General features: G+C 37.7%; 1 protein-coding gene across 1 annotated transcript; it reads right to left on the reverse strand.

The window, feature by feature from the left end:
- Positions 1-719: 719 nt before the first annotated feature.
- LOC128031503 (ectonucleoside triphosphate diphosphohydrolase 5-like) lies at positions 720-8,914 on the reverse strand. The gene is made up of 13 exons (XM_052619800.1): positions 8,401-8,914; positions 7,551-7,630; positions 6,925-7,068; positions 6,383-6,458; positions 5,850-5,885; positions 5,583-5,671; positions 5,408-5,487; positions 5,251-5,312; positions 5,065-5,166; positions 4,025-4,168; positions 3,873-3,929; positions 2,517-2,632; positions 720-2,298 (listed from the first exon to the last, which is right to left on the reverse strand). Exons 1-13 carry the CDS (start codon positions 8,681-8,683, stop codon positions 2,215-2,217), a joined length of 1,353 nt encoding a protein of 450 aa, XP_052475760.1. The 5' UTR covers positions 8,684-8,914; the 3' UTR covers positions 720-2,214.
- Between the last annotated feature and the right edge of the window lie 7,167 nt (positions 8,915-16,081).

Raw genomic sequence — 16,081 nt, forward strand, 5'->3', positions numbered from 1 at the left:
AAATTTGGTTTATGCTGGATTATTGTATTATTCGTTGGTATGCATTTAGTTTTAAAAGCAAAGATGTCTCCTAAAGTTTGATTCCACATTGATTCCGTAGCCAGTATTTGTAAGGCAAAGGTGTACAATTGAACTGCATTGGAAATAAAGTAAGTGATGCAAAATCTATCTCGTAATGAGAAATGTCTCTCGTAATGAATTTACCTTTTGAATAGGGCTCAAGTGACCTAAATCATAATCTTCTAATGAAGACGAATAAAAGTCCACATCTCAGTTCGCCGTTTGACCAAATTATTTTACCTTTTATCTCGCGAGAATTGGCACGCGGTTATATTTGGCGCGCATTTAAATCGCCCAGCGTGAGCGTAGAGCATGGATGGGACTTGACCGTGAAAACATCAATTTCTTTGCGAGAAGGTAAGCAAGCATTTATTATCTGTTTGTTATGTTTATATTATAATATTTGTTATGTATTTCGTGTCAGGCCTATTTTTTAAAACACACGAAAATCAAGATTTCGTTATTCTAATACAAATGTGTCAACACTTTCAGAAAAAAAATATCTCTAACTTTCAAGATTACGTTACCTTAACTTAGAATATACTTGATGGATCGAGTTAAGTTTATAGGTTAAATGTATTTTAACATTAAAATCCCATTAGTTAAGTAATTCAACAGATTTTTATTATGATTCATTCATGTACAATTATCAGGTCATACACAACATTGAATTAGAAAGCATATTTATAGCATTTGTTGTCGAATAACTAAAAATGGCGTAGCAGTACATGATAATTTCATGTCATACATTGTATTGTGACAACTGGTAAAATACATTACTGATGTGTATATACAAACATAGTAAAATACATAAACAGGTATACTGCAGCAGCTTTAAAGAAGCAGATGGATTAAGAGATGCAACAACAGTACGCTGCATATGTAGCAAGTGTTCTTGTAATAAATATTTGTACAATAATTCACAAAACACAATTAACATGATACTGCCAAAAATTGGTACTAAGTCGGTCAGCAGTATGCACCTGTCACAAAATCGAACAAAATTCTGCCCAATTACTCCTGAGCATTTATGCATACACAAAGCAGGAACATTTCAACACTGTTCTACACAATGACCCTCTAAATTGTCTTCGAGCCATCCACAATAACCAACCCAAGTTTAAAGTATTCTAAACTCTGTTGTCATAAAAATAACTCCCATCTGAATTGAATACAGTAACACATAATGTCTAATAACATTTAATAACTTCTGAGTTATATTTTATCAAAGTATTGATAGGATTTAGCCATGTAAGTTTATATACCTTTTTATAATTTGATAATGGCTGCATGGCAAGTATATTTAATTGCATGCCATTCAGTGTTAAAAACCATGGCTGGTTAGACCTTGGCTAAAAAAGAAAAAGGCCACTATAGATTTTCACCAAAATGTGATATGCTTCTGAAAAATCTTCCAACTCAGCTCTTCAACTCTGCTATGCTAACTTTCTTAATAGACAAACAGAAAAGAATATGTTACACTCATGTACCCAAGTAAAGTGACCGTACATGTATGATTTGTCCTTGTCCCTACCAGCCAAATCAACCCCAGGTTAAGCTGCTGATCCCAAACAACTTTCCAAAACAGATGGCTGTAACTGAACCAGCTACGTTAAAATGTTAAGTGCTCGATGGGGCAGTAAATGGAAACTGAATTATAATTTACCATAACCTAAAACAGCACTACACTACTGTGCAAGCACTACCACTAACATTACTGCAGGAGAGGCTACAGAAGCTTCAATAATAAATTGTGCAGTGTCCCACTGCACAATATCCTGCACAACTACATGAAGCTTTAAATGGGTGAGTTAAACACTGAAACTTTGAAAACTGCCAGCTTAGACAGACAGACAGACAGACAGTGTCTCAGGTGAGACTACAACTGAAAAAAATGTAAACATACAGTAGAAATTGCAGGCTGGCCTGGCCATCTTTACAAAAATATAGTGATTTCTTTGTGAACAGTTCTGTAAGTGTTTAGTTGGTGAGGGGGTAGGGAGTTGTGATATAGGGCTGCAGTGCAGGGCCGGTCTGAACTCACTTAAGAGTTATGGAGGAGGACAGAGAGGGGCTGCTTGATCAGGTGAGTTTTGCCCCGGCTTGACCCCTGTGCGCCCCCTCATGCTGGTGTCCATTGCAAGACTGCTGGCTTTAATGAATGTTGAGATTGTGGAAATGATCGAAGATGGCGCCGAGTGCCCAGCTTGTCTCCATATTATTCACCTTTTTAGTAAGCTGTTAAAAGAAGATCATTTTTTTCATTATGCTGCTTACTTTTCTACTACTTCGTCTGCAAAGGAATGTTATCAGGATTTTGGCAATTTAATTCAGTATGCTCAAATATGTACAAACACTGAGCTAGTAGACAGGTTTGATCCCAATTTTAGTGACTTTACCTATAAATGTCCAGTTTCACATTTTTAAATTATGATGTTTTAATATTTCCCACTCACCTGCAGAACAGTGCTGTCCTTGAACCCGAATCCCTCTTTCAATAGGCATGTGATATAGGTCATGTCCATGCACAAAAAGGGGCTGATTGGACGGTATTTAGTCATCTTGTTGCACACTTGTTTAAGTAAAAGAAAAGAACAATAATTAGCTGTGCTTGCGAAGGGAAGCTGTTGCTCATACTTAAAGTTAGGGATTAGAACAAACCCTTTAGCCTTAGTATTAAACCTTGACGCATTTCTCATCCCACATGGTCTGTGCTACAGACATGAGTTATACCTTCTACCTAGTGTAGCAACCACCCAGAACACCCTAGCACTAAGAGCTACTTTGAAAAGTTTTGCAATGCTCACGGCGATGAGTTTTGCACGGGCAACACCAGTCACTTTTTCTTCAGAAAATGTAAACATTTTGTAACTCTTGAGTACAGAATTGGGAAATAAAAAATCCAAGGGAAAATTAAAAGACTAAAAGATTTCTATGTTGCACAAGAAATGATAAGCATAGTGTACATTTAGTCCCAGACTGTTGATTGTCATGCTGCAGTGTGTCAGAGTCTGGGGGAAAATTAGGTAAGACAATGAGGCACCGGTACTGTGTTTGCTACAACTGTCTGGCACGTCTTTGTGAAACAGGTCCTCCCAATGTTTTGTTTTTCCTCTGGCTGACAACGCGATTTGGGAAAGTTTGAGATGAGGAGGAAAGTGGGAATTAATAATTTCATACACAAGTGCTGATTGTGCTCCAAATCACAAGGGTTACCGAGTGTTCCCACAAAGGGTAGAACATTAAGTCCTGCCTGCCTCCAGTTAGGTATTGGGCATTAGGTGTTGTCTCACGATCAGGGAGGAGGGGGGGTATCCACAGGGCTGCTGCCATTGGGATAACCAATGTGCCAAATGTGGTTCATCGAGACCATGCGACAGTGTCAGCATACAAATAATAGCCTTACATAAGATGCCAACTCATTCCCCCTAGTGATAAATCATCTCTGCTGACATTTACTGTTGGACACAATCTACCAAGTGAGCCACATGATTCAGTTTCAGACCCTAAACTGACATAAGCATCACATTGTGTTCAAGAATTCATAACATAATCCTTTAGTAAGGGCATGGAAAAGCTGAGATAGCGGCTCGGAGAGGTACAAAAAAGGTGAACACACGCAAGCAGAAGTATATGTGTGGGAGAGGTGTAACCTATGTTTATGTGGTGGCTGAGCTATCATTTTGTGAAGCCAGTGTGATTGTCGAGAACCTCAAATGCAGATAAGCAGTGAGGGTTAATGTTTGTGCTATGTGCGGCAGGACTTTGACGTGAGTGTTTTTTGGAGATTGGGAGAATTTCCAAAGTCTTACCTTCTTTGGCTCTCTTTTTAAAATCCCTGACTTCCACAGTACCACCACGGGATCCATCTAAAAGATTGAGACAATATAGTTTATTTTTTAAAGATTATTCATTTGGAGAGATTACATAGCACTGACCCCCCTTATCCCCAATTTAGTCTTACCAATGAGACCAGACTCCACAGCTCTATCATAGTAATAGGAGAAGGCATAGAAGATGCTGCTTCCCTTGACTTCAAAGGGCTGGTGCACAATCCCTTTCACCACCTGCATTATCTCTTGGTAGCATAACTTGTACCCTGCAAAACCTGGAAATAAAGGGCCAGATGTAATGTTATTAATATATATATATATTAAGTTTATTTTTTCAGTAATTTCATCAGTATAAAGTCTGGTGGTCCACTTTGAAGAAATCCCTGTTTAGACAGGAACAGACAGTCTGATGGACATGTGAAGCAACCAATCACCATTTGTTTGTATTTTATGCTTTGCTGGGATATATTTGCTCAGCAGTGTCAGGCCCATGTATACTCCGTACCATGCATACTCAAGTCGGACACCCAGAATTGGTGTATAAACAGACATTTCTGACAGACTTCTGGGGGCAGTCCATGGCTGTAAGGTGAATACTAAACTAACCTTAACAATATGTTTGATATCTGTGGTATCTTGAATGGAAAGTGTGCATTTCAAGGAGAGTGCCTCCTTACAGCATAATTAGGTGAGTTTAAGGGTTTGCCACAAACTCTTCACAGAGTGGTTTCCTCACTAGGAAGCACCTAATAGGCAGCTTTCATATGACCTGGAGCTAACTGTCTGGTCAGGTCAACCAGCTGGAAACCATATGGACTGCTTATAAAGGCCCATCATAGCTAGTGATTCTGCCACACAACATTGCTGAAGGGAGAAAAGGCTAGGCTAAATACCAAGTATGTGATCTTTTTCTTTTTCTTTTTACATGTCTGTGGTTACAGAGTTGTTGAATCATTTGATGAGTGAACTGAGTAAACTGACTTATTTTTTTTTTCTGTTTAAATACAATGTTTGTTATGTTAGTATTTCTATGGAGCCAAAAATAGACAGAAACAGACCTGGAGAAGTTAACTAAAGCAAAATGTTTGTCAATATGTTTTTTTAAATATAAGTTTTAGTCCAACTATTAATGGAAGCTTAAAGTCAATTCTGACCAATTCTGGTCACTCACCATCTGGGATTCCACTGACTTTGTAGGTGAGTCCACCAAAACTCCAGTCTTCTCTGAATTTTTTGGGTAAACAAGAACTTCTGAAAACTTTCCAATCAAGACCTGAAGATCGAACATTGTGATAAATTAATAATCATCCATATAAAATAAAGTTAGAAGATATTAAAACATTTTATTAGTAATTACCATCTGCACCAAGAGCGCCAAGAGTTGCCAGTCGTGCAGCAAATAGTCCATTTCCAAGATAACTGCAAATGTAAAAAATTATACAAATATTTTTTTCTTCTGATGACATATTGTTAGTCTTTGTCTAGAAAGGATATGTATTGTCAAGTTATCTGACCTGTGAGTATACAGCTCAAAAGTGCTGTTAAACATATTGATTTTGGCAATGTAGTCTGGAGGAGCAGTCAACACAGTTTTCTGTGGAAGAGAAGAGAACAATGTCAATGTAAAAAAAAAAATCTGAAACATTCTAGCCAGTATATGTTAACTGTGGATTTGTCCAATCATTATACCTTAAACTTAGGAAGGAAAGTAATCTGAGTTGAACCCCCACCCAAATCCAGGATCCCAACAGTTTTTCTTGTTTTAGTATACAAATGACCTGCAGTGCAAAAGTATAATAAACATGTTTATTATCAGTTGTTCAAATCCATGAAAAACATGTAAATGTATATTATATAAATTAAGTTAAATTAAGAAATATAACTAGAGTTAGCGTAGAGTCATGGCCCACTCTTAGGTTAAACAAAATACTTTAATTACATAATTCATGACTGTACCTGTAAGGAAGTTTACTGTAACCCATGCCAAGACCCCTGTAAGAGAAAGAATGCAGTTGAGATGCAGAATTTGAGTTCCAACTCTAAATAACATGGTAAACACCAATCACTATTGGGACATTATTTGACATTTGAACATATTCAGTATTGTTTTGCTATATTCAATAGTACTGCATTCAAATGTAGACCAATGTCTCCACAGAAAATATACATCTTATACTGGGGCCATCAAGGACCAGCTCAGGTATTTAATCTGTCTGAGATGTGAAATTAGCCACACCTCATAAAACCACAGAACAAACACATGAATGTCTGAGTTTGCATGAAACCGAATGTCAATTTAAATTTAAAAATACCGAGGATTATTTTATATTGAGCATAGGAGGCTTCCAGACAAGGTTTAATCCAGACAGTTATATTAAACACTCAGGTCACTATCACAATAACGGATGTTTCAAAGTCTGTGCATTACATTATGAGTTATACATTTGTGCTTCAGTTTAGATATTTTAAACAAAGAAAGGTTATAGTACCCTCATTGGTTCCATTCATGATGGTGACACTGTTTTTTGGAACAAAGAAAGGAGAGTCATCAAAAACGTCTTTGACCTATGGAGAAAATCAGAAATTACATATATTAATCCTTGTGTGTAATTTCAGCTCTACAATGTTAAGAAATCTAGAGTTTATGACTCATGTGTTCCTCTGAAATGTACACTATAAAAAAGAAAGAAACCATTTGGTTGTTACAACATAACATTTCAAGCCGGCTCTTTTTTATCTGGAGTCGATGGGAAGTTCACTGAATCAATCTTAGGCAAATTTGTCTGAATCTGGGCAAGCTAGAAACCACAAGTGTGGCTGCTGTGGTGGCGTTGAATACGATAATTCAAAAGGCATTTGGGTCCCTTCAACTCCAGACAGCCTCAGAACAGCTGCATTTGCACAGTATTGGTTTCTCTTCTCTCTTACTTTTCCTGTCTTTCTTTCTCTCTCTTGTACACAACATGGTTTGTATCCCTTTGGGATGGTTTCTCTCTCTGCTAAACTGTCTGTGAAGAAAAGAATGCCTTACCTCATTCAAAAGGGCTTTGGCTTTTTCTTGAGGCAGCAGGCGCAAGCCGGCAGTGGCTTTCAGAACCACAGGTGTCTGTATCCATTGCTCTTTGGGAATTGTCTTTTTTGCGACCTTCAACAGTTGCCGAATGGTTTCTCCACCCTAGAAAAATATTTTTTTATTTTATTTTTACATATTATTGCAAATATTCCACAACTCCTCAAAGTGAGCTAAATAACATGATCTATAATCGGGTGAATTGGAAACTTTTTTGTCTACCAGCATCAAGGTGTTTCATTATTGAAGAGAATTATTAACTGTTTCAATATACTTGGCTTGTGGTTACAGAGTTTGGGATTGGAAGATAACCCACCAGTAGAATACTGGAATATCTAGAATATCTGCAAATGTCACAAACTAAAGAATAATTGCACAGCCAAGAATTCAAATTCCATATTGCTGAATACAGAATTTCTGGTTCTGGTTTTTGTTTTTGATATCGTCTTCAAATGAAATGTAAAAAAAAAAAAAAAATGCTTTCTCCATCTGCACTGCACAAACGAGACTGGAAAAAATTAAAGCCATTAGAATTTTATAGAAATAACATGTTCCCTGATGTTGTTATAAGAAAGTTAGTGGCTTACCACTTCGGGCATATCCGCATACGCTGACAGTCCAGGCTTCACGGCATGGTACATCTCATTGTCAAGCACTGGAAGCTCAACTGTGGGACACAGAGACAGACAGAAAAGTCAGAGTGGACAACTGAATACCTATGCTATTAGAAGGTGCACATTAGCGATGGACTGTGGGCAACTCGACTCCATCTCCTAAGGTTACTGGGCATGAGCAGAAACATTTGGTCATTGTATGTTTACCACAGATGGCGACCACCATGATTTTTCCAGACAGGCAAATTAAGAGTTTCTCAAGGCTCAGAGTTTACCTCATCAGGAGTGATGCCATGTCTCCATTTGATGGGTATTTTGTGGAACCGATTATTGCATTATCAGCTTAAACCCATAGTCTTTCACATATTGCTCAGGGTTGCAATTCATTAAATGAAACTGCAGCTGCTTATTACCCAACTTTCTCCATCCCTCTTTCCTCTTCCCATCCCTGTGTTTCTGTTTGCCTTCACACCATGAGGCGAATGAACCACGGCAAACACAGACACAGTAAGCAGACGTGCTATGACCCACTGGCTCCTGAGAGGGATTCAGTGAAAAAGCGATCAAGAAAGAGAGAGAGAGAGAGATGGAGAGGGCAGCCGTTCACAGAGTCTGCAAGGCGGGACTCTTCAAGATCATTCTGAGTTCATGGTGTAAGCTACACTGAAGCATGGATGTGAGTCAGGATCATCAGAGCAACACATCGGGAAAGGAAATATTCAAATTCATGCTACAAGAGGAGCAAGTAAGTTATCTGGGGAACTGCAGAGCTAATTTAGTGCGAAAAAAAAGGAATATGGAGAAAGGAGATGGAAAGACTTACCTGGGTCTTTTTGAATGAACTTGTAAATGTGGATACGGGTGCCAGTGCTGCCAGCATCAAACATGATCCCATAAAAGGTGCGACTGAAGTTGACTGGACGAGGGGCCTCTGCTTCCATCACCACAGGTATCTCTGGAGGAAGCTGATTGTCCATGTTGGCATTGTGATTGAATGCACGATAGCGGTTGTGCATATTGTGGCTGGAATATGTTGCCTCTACCAGGAAGTACCCGGCAAAAAGCCACATGGACACCACTGTCAAGAGCAACATCTGCTGAGACATGGTTTCTTTCTCCCACGCCGACACTGCAAACAGCTGAAGGCTTAAAACGTTTCTAGAAAAAAAGTGACTCAAGAATTTTTATGGAGGAGGATGTGTTTGCTGTTTTTGCCCTGGTCTTGTTGAAAGTCTTGAAGGTGTATAGATGCAGCAAAGGTCTTCAGAAAAGATGAAGAAGAGAAGAAGGAGAAGATGGAGAGAGCCAGAAGGAGAGGTTGAACACAGAGACACAGTCAGGACTGGTCGGTCATCTGTTTACAGTATATAAAGACATAAGTGCCTGGCAGGGGGCCATGCCAAACAACAGCATCCACCAATCCTGAGCCTCGTCATCGCAAGCCTTCTGAAATCCATCCTCCACCATCCCCTCCCCTAACTTATAAAAATGGACATGGAATACCTGCTAAAGAGTGTTGTTTCTTCCTCATCAATTATATGTAAGGCTTTCAAATTGGCAATACCCTCTCATACCCTCCCTCATCATCTGAAGTGGCTTAGAAGCAGCTAAAAGTTCTTCAGAAGAACAAAAAAAAAGGATATATTAAGACTTCAAAACCAGCTGGACTGCTAGGAATAAATGCATTGGTTTAAAAATACATTTTTATGGGTGTACTTAATTAAAACTTACAGCTTTACTTTCTACTTAACAGCCAGTTTTGTTACTTCACCACTTTTTCTTTCTGCTAACAAGCAATTAAACCTACTCTTACAAGCTTTCAATTGCTGCAAACCAGCTTCCTTTCCAGTAATAGTTGTTATATCATGAACTGGGTCCTAAAGAATCTTAAATAGCCTTTTAACTGGGATCTTGAGATACCGTCTTACATGTAGTTCATTTAAGTCATTTGCCTCATAACTTCTAAAATAGGGCTTTTTTCTCCTTTGTTAACTTTAAAAGAGGTGTAAAGAGATGTAGACATTATCTAATTTATTGTAGGAGTTTGTGGCAAGGCTATAAAATGGCAACTTCAGAGCTCAAAAACAGGGTGGACAAATGATTTCTTGTGTTGTTTTCACATCAGTTGCCAGGTATTCTGGCACAGCAGATGGTAAACTTCAATGTCTGTGTACCTTCAGTGCCCACAGAGTAGTGGAAGATCCTGTACCCAGGACATTTAGGGTCAAACTTTAGAATCAAAACACACGCAAACACTTCACAGTTTTCAAGTTAAATTACTTACTTAACTAATATATATATATATATATATATATATATATAGGTAAATATACCATCTTACAAAAATTTTAAGCTAGGCAGAAATATATTGTAGGATTATACAGAGAAAAAAATGTATGAGCATTTTGTTAGGTGGAAATCTTGCTAAATACTGAATTTCAACAAGCTTTTTTGACTTAATTCGGTGGTTTCTTTTTATGGTTTGAAAAAAAAAAAAAGATGTTTAGATCCTGCAAGAAGCATGAGAAGACTCCATTTAAAACCTCATATGAGCTGAATAGCAGGTTTACAGAGGGGTTTTCTTAACTCTGTGAACCTTGGTCTCACATCAAGGAGAGCTGCATGGATGAACTGTTTCGTGCTATCCTCAAAAATTCAGGCCTGACGCTAGGGTTGCATTCTGATGACATGTTTTTTTTCTCTTTCACTTGCAACTAATGAAAGTGGTTCACCGCACAGTGAGTTAAGAATGGCTCTCACTGCCACTGCCGGTGAAACCCGGCTGAGGGATCGGGAAGAGCAGAAATAAGGGGCGCTGGAGCCCGGTTTGCGATTTTGGTGCTGAGAGGGTTTAATGAGAAGGACAGAGAGGACAGAGAGAAGGAGGGAGGGGAACTGGGTGGAGTTTGGCAGTGCCTTTGCTCCCATCATGCCATTCCAGTCCCCGGACAGTCGGCTGAGCAAAGCAACAATTCCAACATTGTAATTTGGAACTAAAAATATTACACTTTCTTTCCTCTTTTTCTTTTTTTCTTCAAACTGCGGTACCCCATTGTGGTCTTTTCTCCCATGCCAAGCATGCATGTGCAAGCCATCGTATTGACTTCTGACAAGTTAAGAGAACACTTTCAACAACGTTATAGTAACGGTATAGAACTAATTCAATATGTGACGCTACTTAAGTGGCATGAAAATTACTTACTCTCCTGCAAAGATCATTATATTGAGGCTGCAATGATTTCTTAAGGAGGTTTCTTATTATGCTGTTAGCTTCCAAGCTGGACAAGTCTATATACAATATAGTGACTATGTTACAGCAGCAGTTAAATGTACCATTTTTTGTCTCTAAATGAGTACTTATGTTCACACGTAACTGAGACAATTACTGACAAGGCAGTCTGTACATCCATGTAATTATCACAATACTTCATAAACAGTATTTATGGCATAAAGCAGAGCAATTACAGTACATTGTTTAACTGAAGCAATAAAAAAATAAACCGAGATGAACACCAAGGCTTGACACATTCAAAACCATTTGTGCGATGTTGACTATAACAAGTTTTGCCGCAACGAAACAATAATAATTTGAAAGAATTTTTGTTGTTTGCTGCCAGCCCAGTAGAATGCACAATACAACCTTTAATCTACATTTTAATGAAAACATAAGGTTACAAAACAATGAACTACTTTTATAGTGCATAAAACAAAAAATATGACAACAAAATTGTGAGGTTTGACCATGCGCAAATTAACTCAATGTGTTATTCATTATGTAACATGCATTGCTTTTTAAATGGATAGTTCACCCCAAAACTTAAATGTTATCATGTGCTTACCCTCAACCTTTCATTCTTCTAGAGAACACAAAATAAGATAATTTAATGAATGTTGGGTAATTTTAATACAGCACAGTCTGAATCATGTTTACACATATTAAAGCACTCACAAGTGTCAGCAATAACCGCTCCAAACACTCCCCCATCTTCTATTGTTTGGACAAATCCCATCTCAATCTCATACAGTTTGTTAAGCCATCAAGCTGTATTTGTTTGGTTGGGATGCTTAAACTTTTCAAGGAGATTAACTAGCAGATGTACAGGTGCATCTCAATAAACTATAATGTCATGGAAAAGTTCATTTATTTCAGTAATTCAACTCAAATTGTGTAACTCGTGTATTAAATAAATTCATTGAACACAGACTAAAGTAGCTTAAGTCTTTGGTTCTTTTAATTGTGATGATTTTACAAAAAGGTTTCCATTCATTGCCAAAGAAGCTGGCTTTTCACAGAGTGCTGCATCTAAGCATGTTAACAGTAAGTTGAGTGGAAGGAAAAAGTGTGATAGAAAAAGATGCAGAGAGAACCGCAACCTTATGAGGATTGTCAAGCTAAATCAATTCAAGAATTTGAGTGAACTTCACAAGAAATGGACTGAGGCTGGGATCAAGGCATCAAGAGCCGCCACACACAGATGCGTCAAGAGATTTACTGAACCATAGACAACGTCAGAGGAGTCTTACCTGGGCTAAGTCCCCTTTTCAGATGAGAGCAAGTTTTGTTTTTCATTCGGAAACCAAGGTCCTAGAGTCTGGAGGAAGGGTGGAGAAGCTCATAGCCCAAGTTGCTTGAAGTCCATTGTTAAGTTTTCACAGTCTGTGATGATTTGGGGTGTAATGTCATCTGCTTTTTTTTTTTTTTTTTGTGCTAGTGTCATCCATTTACCAAGAAATTTTGGATCACTTCATGCTTCGTTCTGATGACCAGCTTTTTGAAGATGCTGACTTCATTTTCCAGCAGGATTTGGCACCTGTCCACACTGCCAAAAGCACCAAAAGTTGGTTAAATGACCATGTTGTTTGTGTGCTTGACTGGCCAGCAAACTCACCAGACCTGAACCCCAGAGAGAATCTATGGACTATTGTAAAGAGGAAAATGAGAAACAAGAGACCAAAAAATGCAGATGAGCTGAAGGCCACTGTCAAAGAAACCTGGGCTTCCAGAACACCTCAGCAGTGCCACAAACTGATCAACTCCATGCCACGCCGAATTGAGGCAGTAAATAAAGCAAAAGGAGCCCCTACCAAGCATTGAGTACATGTACAGTAAATGAACATACTTTCCAGAAGGCCAACAATTCACTATTTTTAATATTTTTTATTGGTCTTATGAAGTATTCTAATTTGTTGAGATAATGAATTGGTGGGTTTTTGTTAAATGTGAGCCGAAATCATCACAATTAAAAGAACCAAAGACTTAAACTACTTCAGCCTGTATGCATTGAATTTATTTAATACACAAGTTTCCCAATTTGAGTTGAATTATGAAATAAATGAACTTTTCCTCGACATTCTAATTTATTGAGATGCACGTGTAAAAACATTTACACTTCTTCAAGATATTTGAAAGAACAAGTGGGATTACTTGTTATGTTCCCTTTGCTCTGCAAATTAATCTTACAAATACATTAAATAATGTGCCACAGGATATCCTGCACAAGCACTTCTGGTGAACCTTGTAATTACAGGTCTGATGCTGATTATGATATTTGTATATGGGGGTGTCTGGGGGGGGGGTCTCTACTTTCATCTCTGTCATAGCAATTAGCTTTAAATTTTGTTGCCCAACAACATACAGAAACTTAAAGCCAAGAGCTGCCATAAGGCTACAGTAGCAACACTCAAACATTTTGAAATATGTTCTTTTTGCTTTTTCTGCTTGTGGAATGTTTTATGGATACACACCAGCTTCATCAAAAAGCGCAACAGAAATGACCGGCTGGGAAGCCAGCAACTAACTTGAGTACAAGGCATGCAATGCGAGGGTGGTGCTGCTGGATGGATTTGAAATTATTCTGAGCTAAGTTTACATTGTTTTTTGAAGCTTGGCCCCTGAGAATCTGCTATGTCAACTACAATTTTGTGTAAGCTTTGCGGCTACTCCACATCTTATGTAACATTGGCTTATATCTCAAATTTGTTTGGCGGATGAATGACATGTCAGTCACTTGCTGAAGTTTCTTCCCTTTGCAAGAACTGGAAGTGAACCCCTTTTGCTTATATAACCTTATGTAGCCTCGGTTACTGCTCACCCCATAATTCTTTGGTTTCTGAAGACTACACCCTGGTGTTGCAAACAACAGAGAGTACCGACCATTACATGACCCCCTTTTTATACATGAGTCCCCACAGAGTGAACAGTTTTTCATAGGAAATCATAGGGTGATGGCAACCGATCTCTTTTAATCACAGCCATGAATATCAAAATAAAATTCTATCTAAAGACTAAGACTGCCTGCCAGCAAAGAAATAAATCAATGGACGACAACAATATGAATTGGTTTTAAAACTGCTTGTCAAGGTGCAAAAGTCAACACAATTCATGAGTTCAAATGACTTTGTATGCTCAAAATAAACCAACATTCAAAAATCATTCAAATATGAAGTAACCTCAACAAAGGAACCGCACGTTGACATTTTTAGCTTTATTCTTAGCTAACTTTTTTATGTAGAGCAATTGATAGGTTAGCATTTTTAGCCAATTCTTTCTGAATATATAATGGAAGTTGCAATTTATTTTTTTTATAGATAAAGTGCAAAATTATGCCTGTTTAAATCCCACTTATATATATATATATATAAAATATATATAAATATATTTATGTCATATTCGTCTAGGTTAACATGAAGCTCAGAGACTTGTTTTAGAAAAAAACTCATACTCCTCTAAAAAAAATTATGAGACCAGAGAATCTTGTTGACCCGTCATGTCCATAATTACAAAATCTTTGCAGTCTTCACATCACATGCATGAAATGGAGTTTTTAAAGAGTTGCATGTACACGTGATATCCAACAGGAGAATGTTCCTTGAAAAATGCTAAATTAATGCAGCCACTTTATGTTTTAATAATATATCATTCAATTGATTTCAGATTTCAACAATACTGCAATACAATACACTGACTGGCTTAACTGGCCAGATAGTAGATGTTATATAAAGAATTAAGTATAAACTTTCCTTAAAGTTGCACTGCAAGTGAAACCAGCAGATTGTCATGTACTTTTTTCCAAATTAAACATATGGGTATTATTAGATATAAACATAAGATTTACATTCCTAGAACAGGGAGTCACTAGGTTGTTTACTGGTGACTCCCTGTTCAGTTTACGCCATCTTTATCTGGCCTATATTTATCTGTATTTTTTACACAATCTAAAGTTCCAGCATGAATGTTCAGTCACTGCTTCCTTGCCAGTAGTGGAATATATTATGAACACGAATTTCAGAAAGTCACATCATGTGTGCTGTCTAATTTGAAGTGTAAGCTTTTATGTCCATCACGTGTTCAATTGGTTGGTGGTGGCAACTGGCAAATTACAAAAGAAAACCTAGAAAAGAAACTTGAACCTTATTATTATGTTGATGGAAACATTTTATAAACCCAGTATTTTGATCATGAAATGCATTGTAACTAATTTTCATTGAATCCTAAATAGAACTGTAACAGCACACCACTTTGTTGTTTTAAAGTTTGGAAATTGTCGACAGCTGTTTTCCATTTACCATCCCTTACTTCAAAATGGGTCCCAATGAGTGCCCAACAGAGAGAAAACTAAAAAACTTGATCTGGACAACCTTGATATATCCCTTTTTAGACACTCACGGAAACTTCACATTTGCCAATGTAGCAAAATCCTGCAATATGTATTGTGGTGGTGGGCTCAGATTTAATTTCCAGCCACACCCCCTTGGCCTTCACATTATGTGATAAAACACTTGAGAGAGGGCTTAGCTAATGGAAACAAAATGAGAGAACATGAGTGTTTGCTTTGTTTCTTTCTTCTTTTTTTTAAACTAGTGAAGTGGTCTGACGTGACTAAAAACAGGGTGAAATTCAGTCAGCCAAACTGTTATTTCATCAAGGATTTTCCAGCTGTGTCCCTTGTGACCCAGCCATTTTTGACAGCCATTAAAACCAGCAATGGAAGGGAGAATGCCACCACAGGAAATTTGACCTATGAAGCATAGATTCATCCCAGAATTCAGTTTGACAGTATGGTCAAAACCTTTAGACAATGGCAGTTACAGTATGATTAAATTTGGTTAGCATTTCAATCCAAAACACACACACTTAGACACACAAAAACAGAGAATATTCAGCTATAGGGTCCTATTTTTAGTCGTTCTTTCATCATGTGACAGCCCCATAAGCTTTAACCTATGCAGTCTGACAGTGGTTTGTGAATGTTGATGCCTAGCCTAAATAATTAGATCAGGAGCATCCCCTCTTGTGACCCATGGTTTGTCTGTATGTGTATTCAGAGCCAGTGAGCAATGGACTTTCATAACAATACAAAAATAATTTTTAAATAAAATAATTATCGGTGTCAATCAATCAATGCGTTAACACGATAATAACGCATTAATTGCCCAGCCCTATTCTCTTTATTACATTTTTAACAAAAAGTTGGGTTAGTCCATATTTGACTCAAAGTTGGTGT

The sequence above is a fragment of the Carassius gibelio genome, chromosome A17, assembly GCF_023724105.1.
Source record: "Carassius gibelio isolate Cgi1373 ecotype wild population from Czech Republic chromosome A17, carGib1.2-hapl.c, whole genome shotgun sequence".
NCBI classification, from domain to species: Eukaryota; Metazoa; Chordata; class Actinopteri; order Cypriniformes; family Cyprinidae; genus Carassius; species Carassius gibelio.

What these genes read in the sequence shown, in the direction of transcription:
- LOC128031503 (XM_052619800.1), bottom strand. Translation starts at nt 8,683, where the DNA reads ATGTCTCAGCAGATGTTGCTCTTGACAGTGGTGTCCATGTGGCTTTTT. An exon ending in CTTTCCTTCCTAAGTTTAAG is followed by an intron (nt 5,488 to 5,582) that starts GTATAATGATTG and finishes TCTCTTCCACAG; the next exon opens with AAAACTGTGTTGACTGCTCC. An exon ending in TAAAAAGAGAGCCAAAGAAG is followed by an intron (nt 2,633 to 3,872) that starts GTAAGACTTTGG and finishes TACTTAAACAAG; the next exon opens with TGTGCAACAAGATGACTAAA.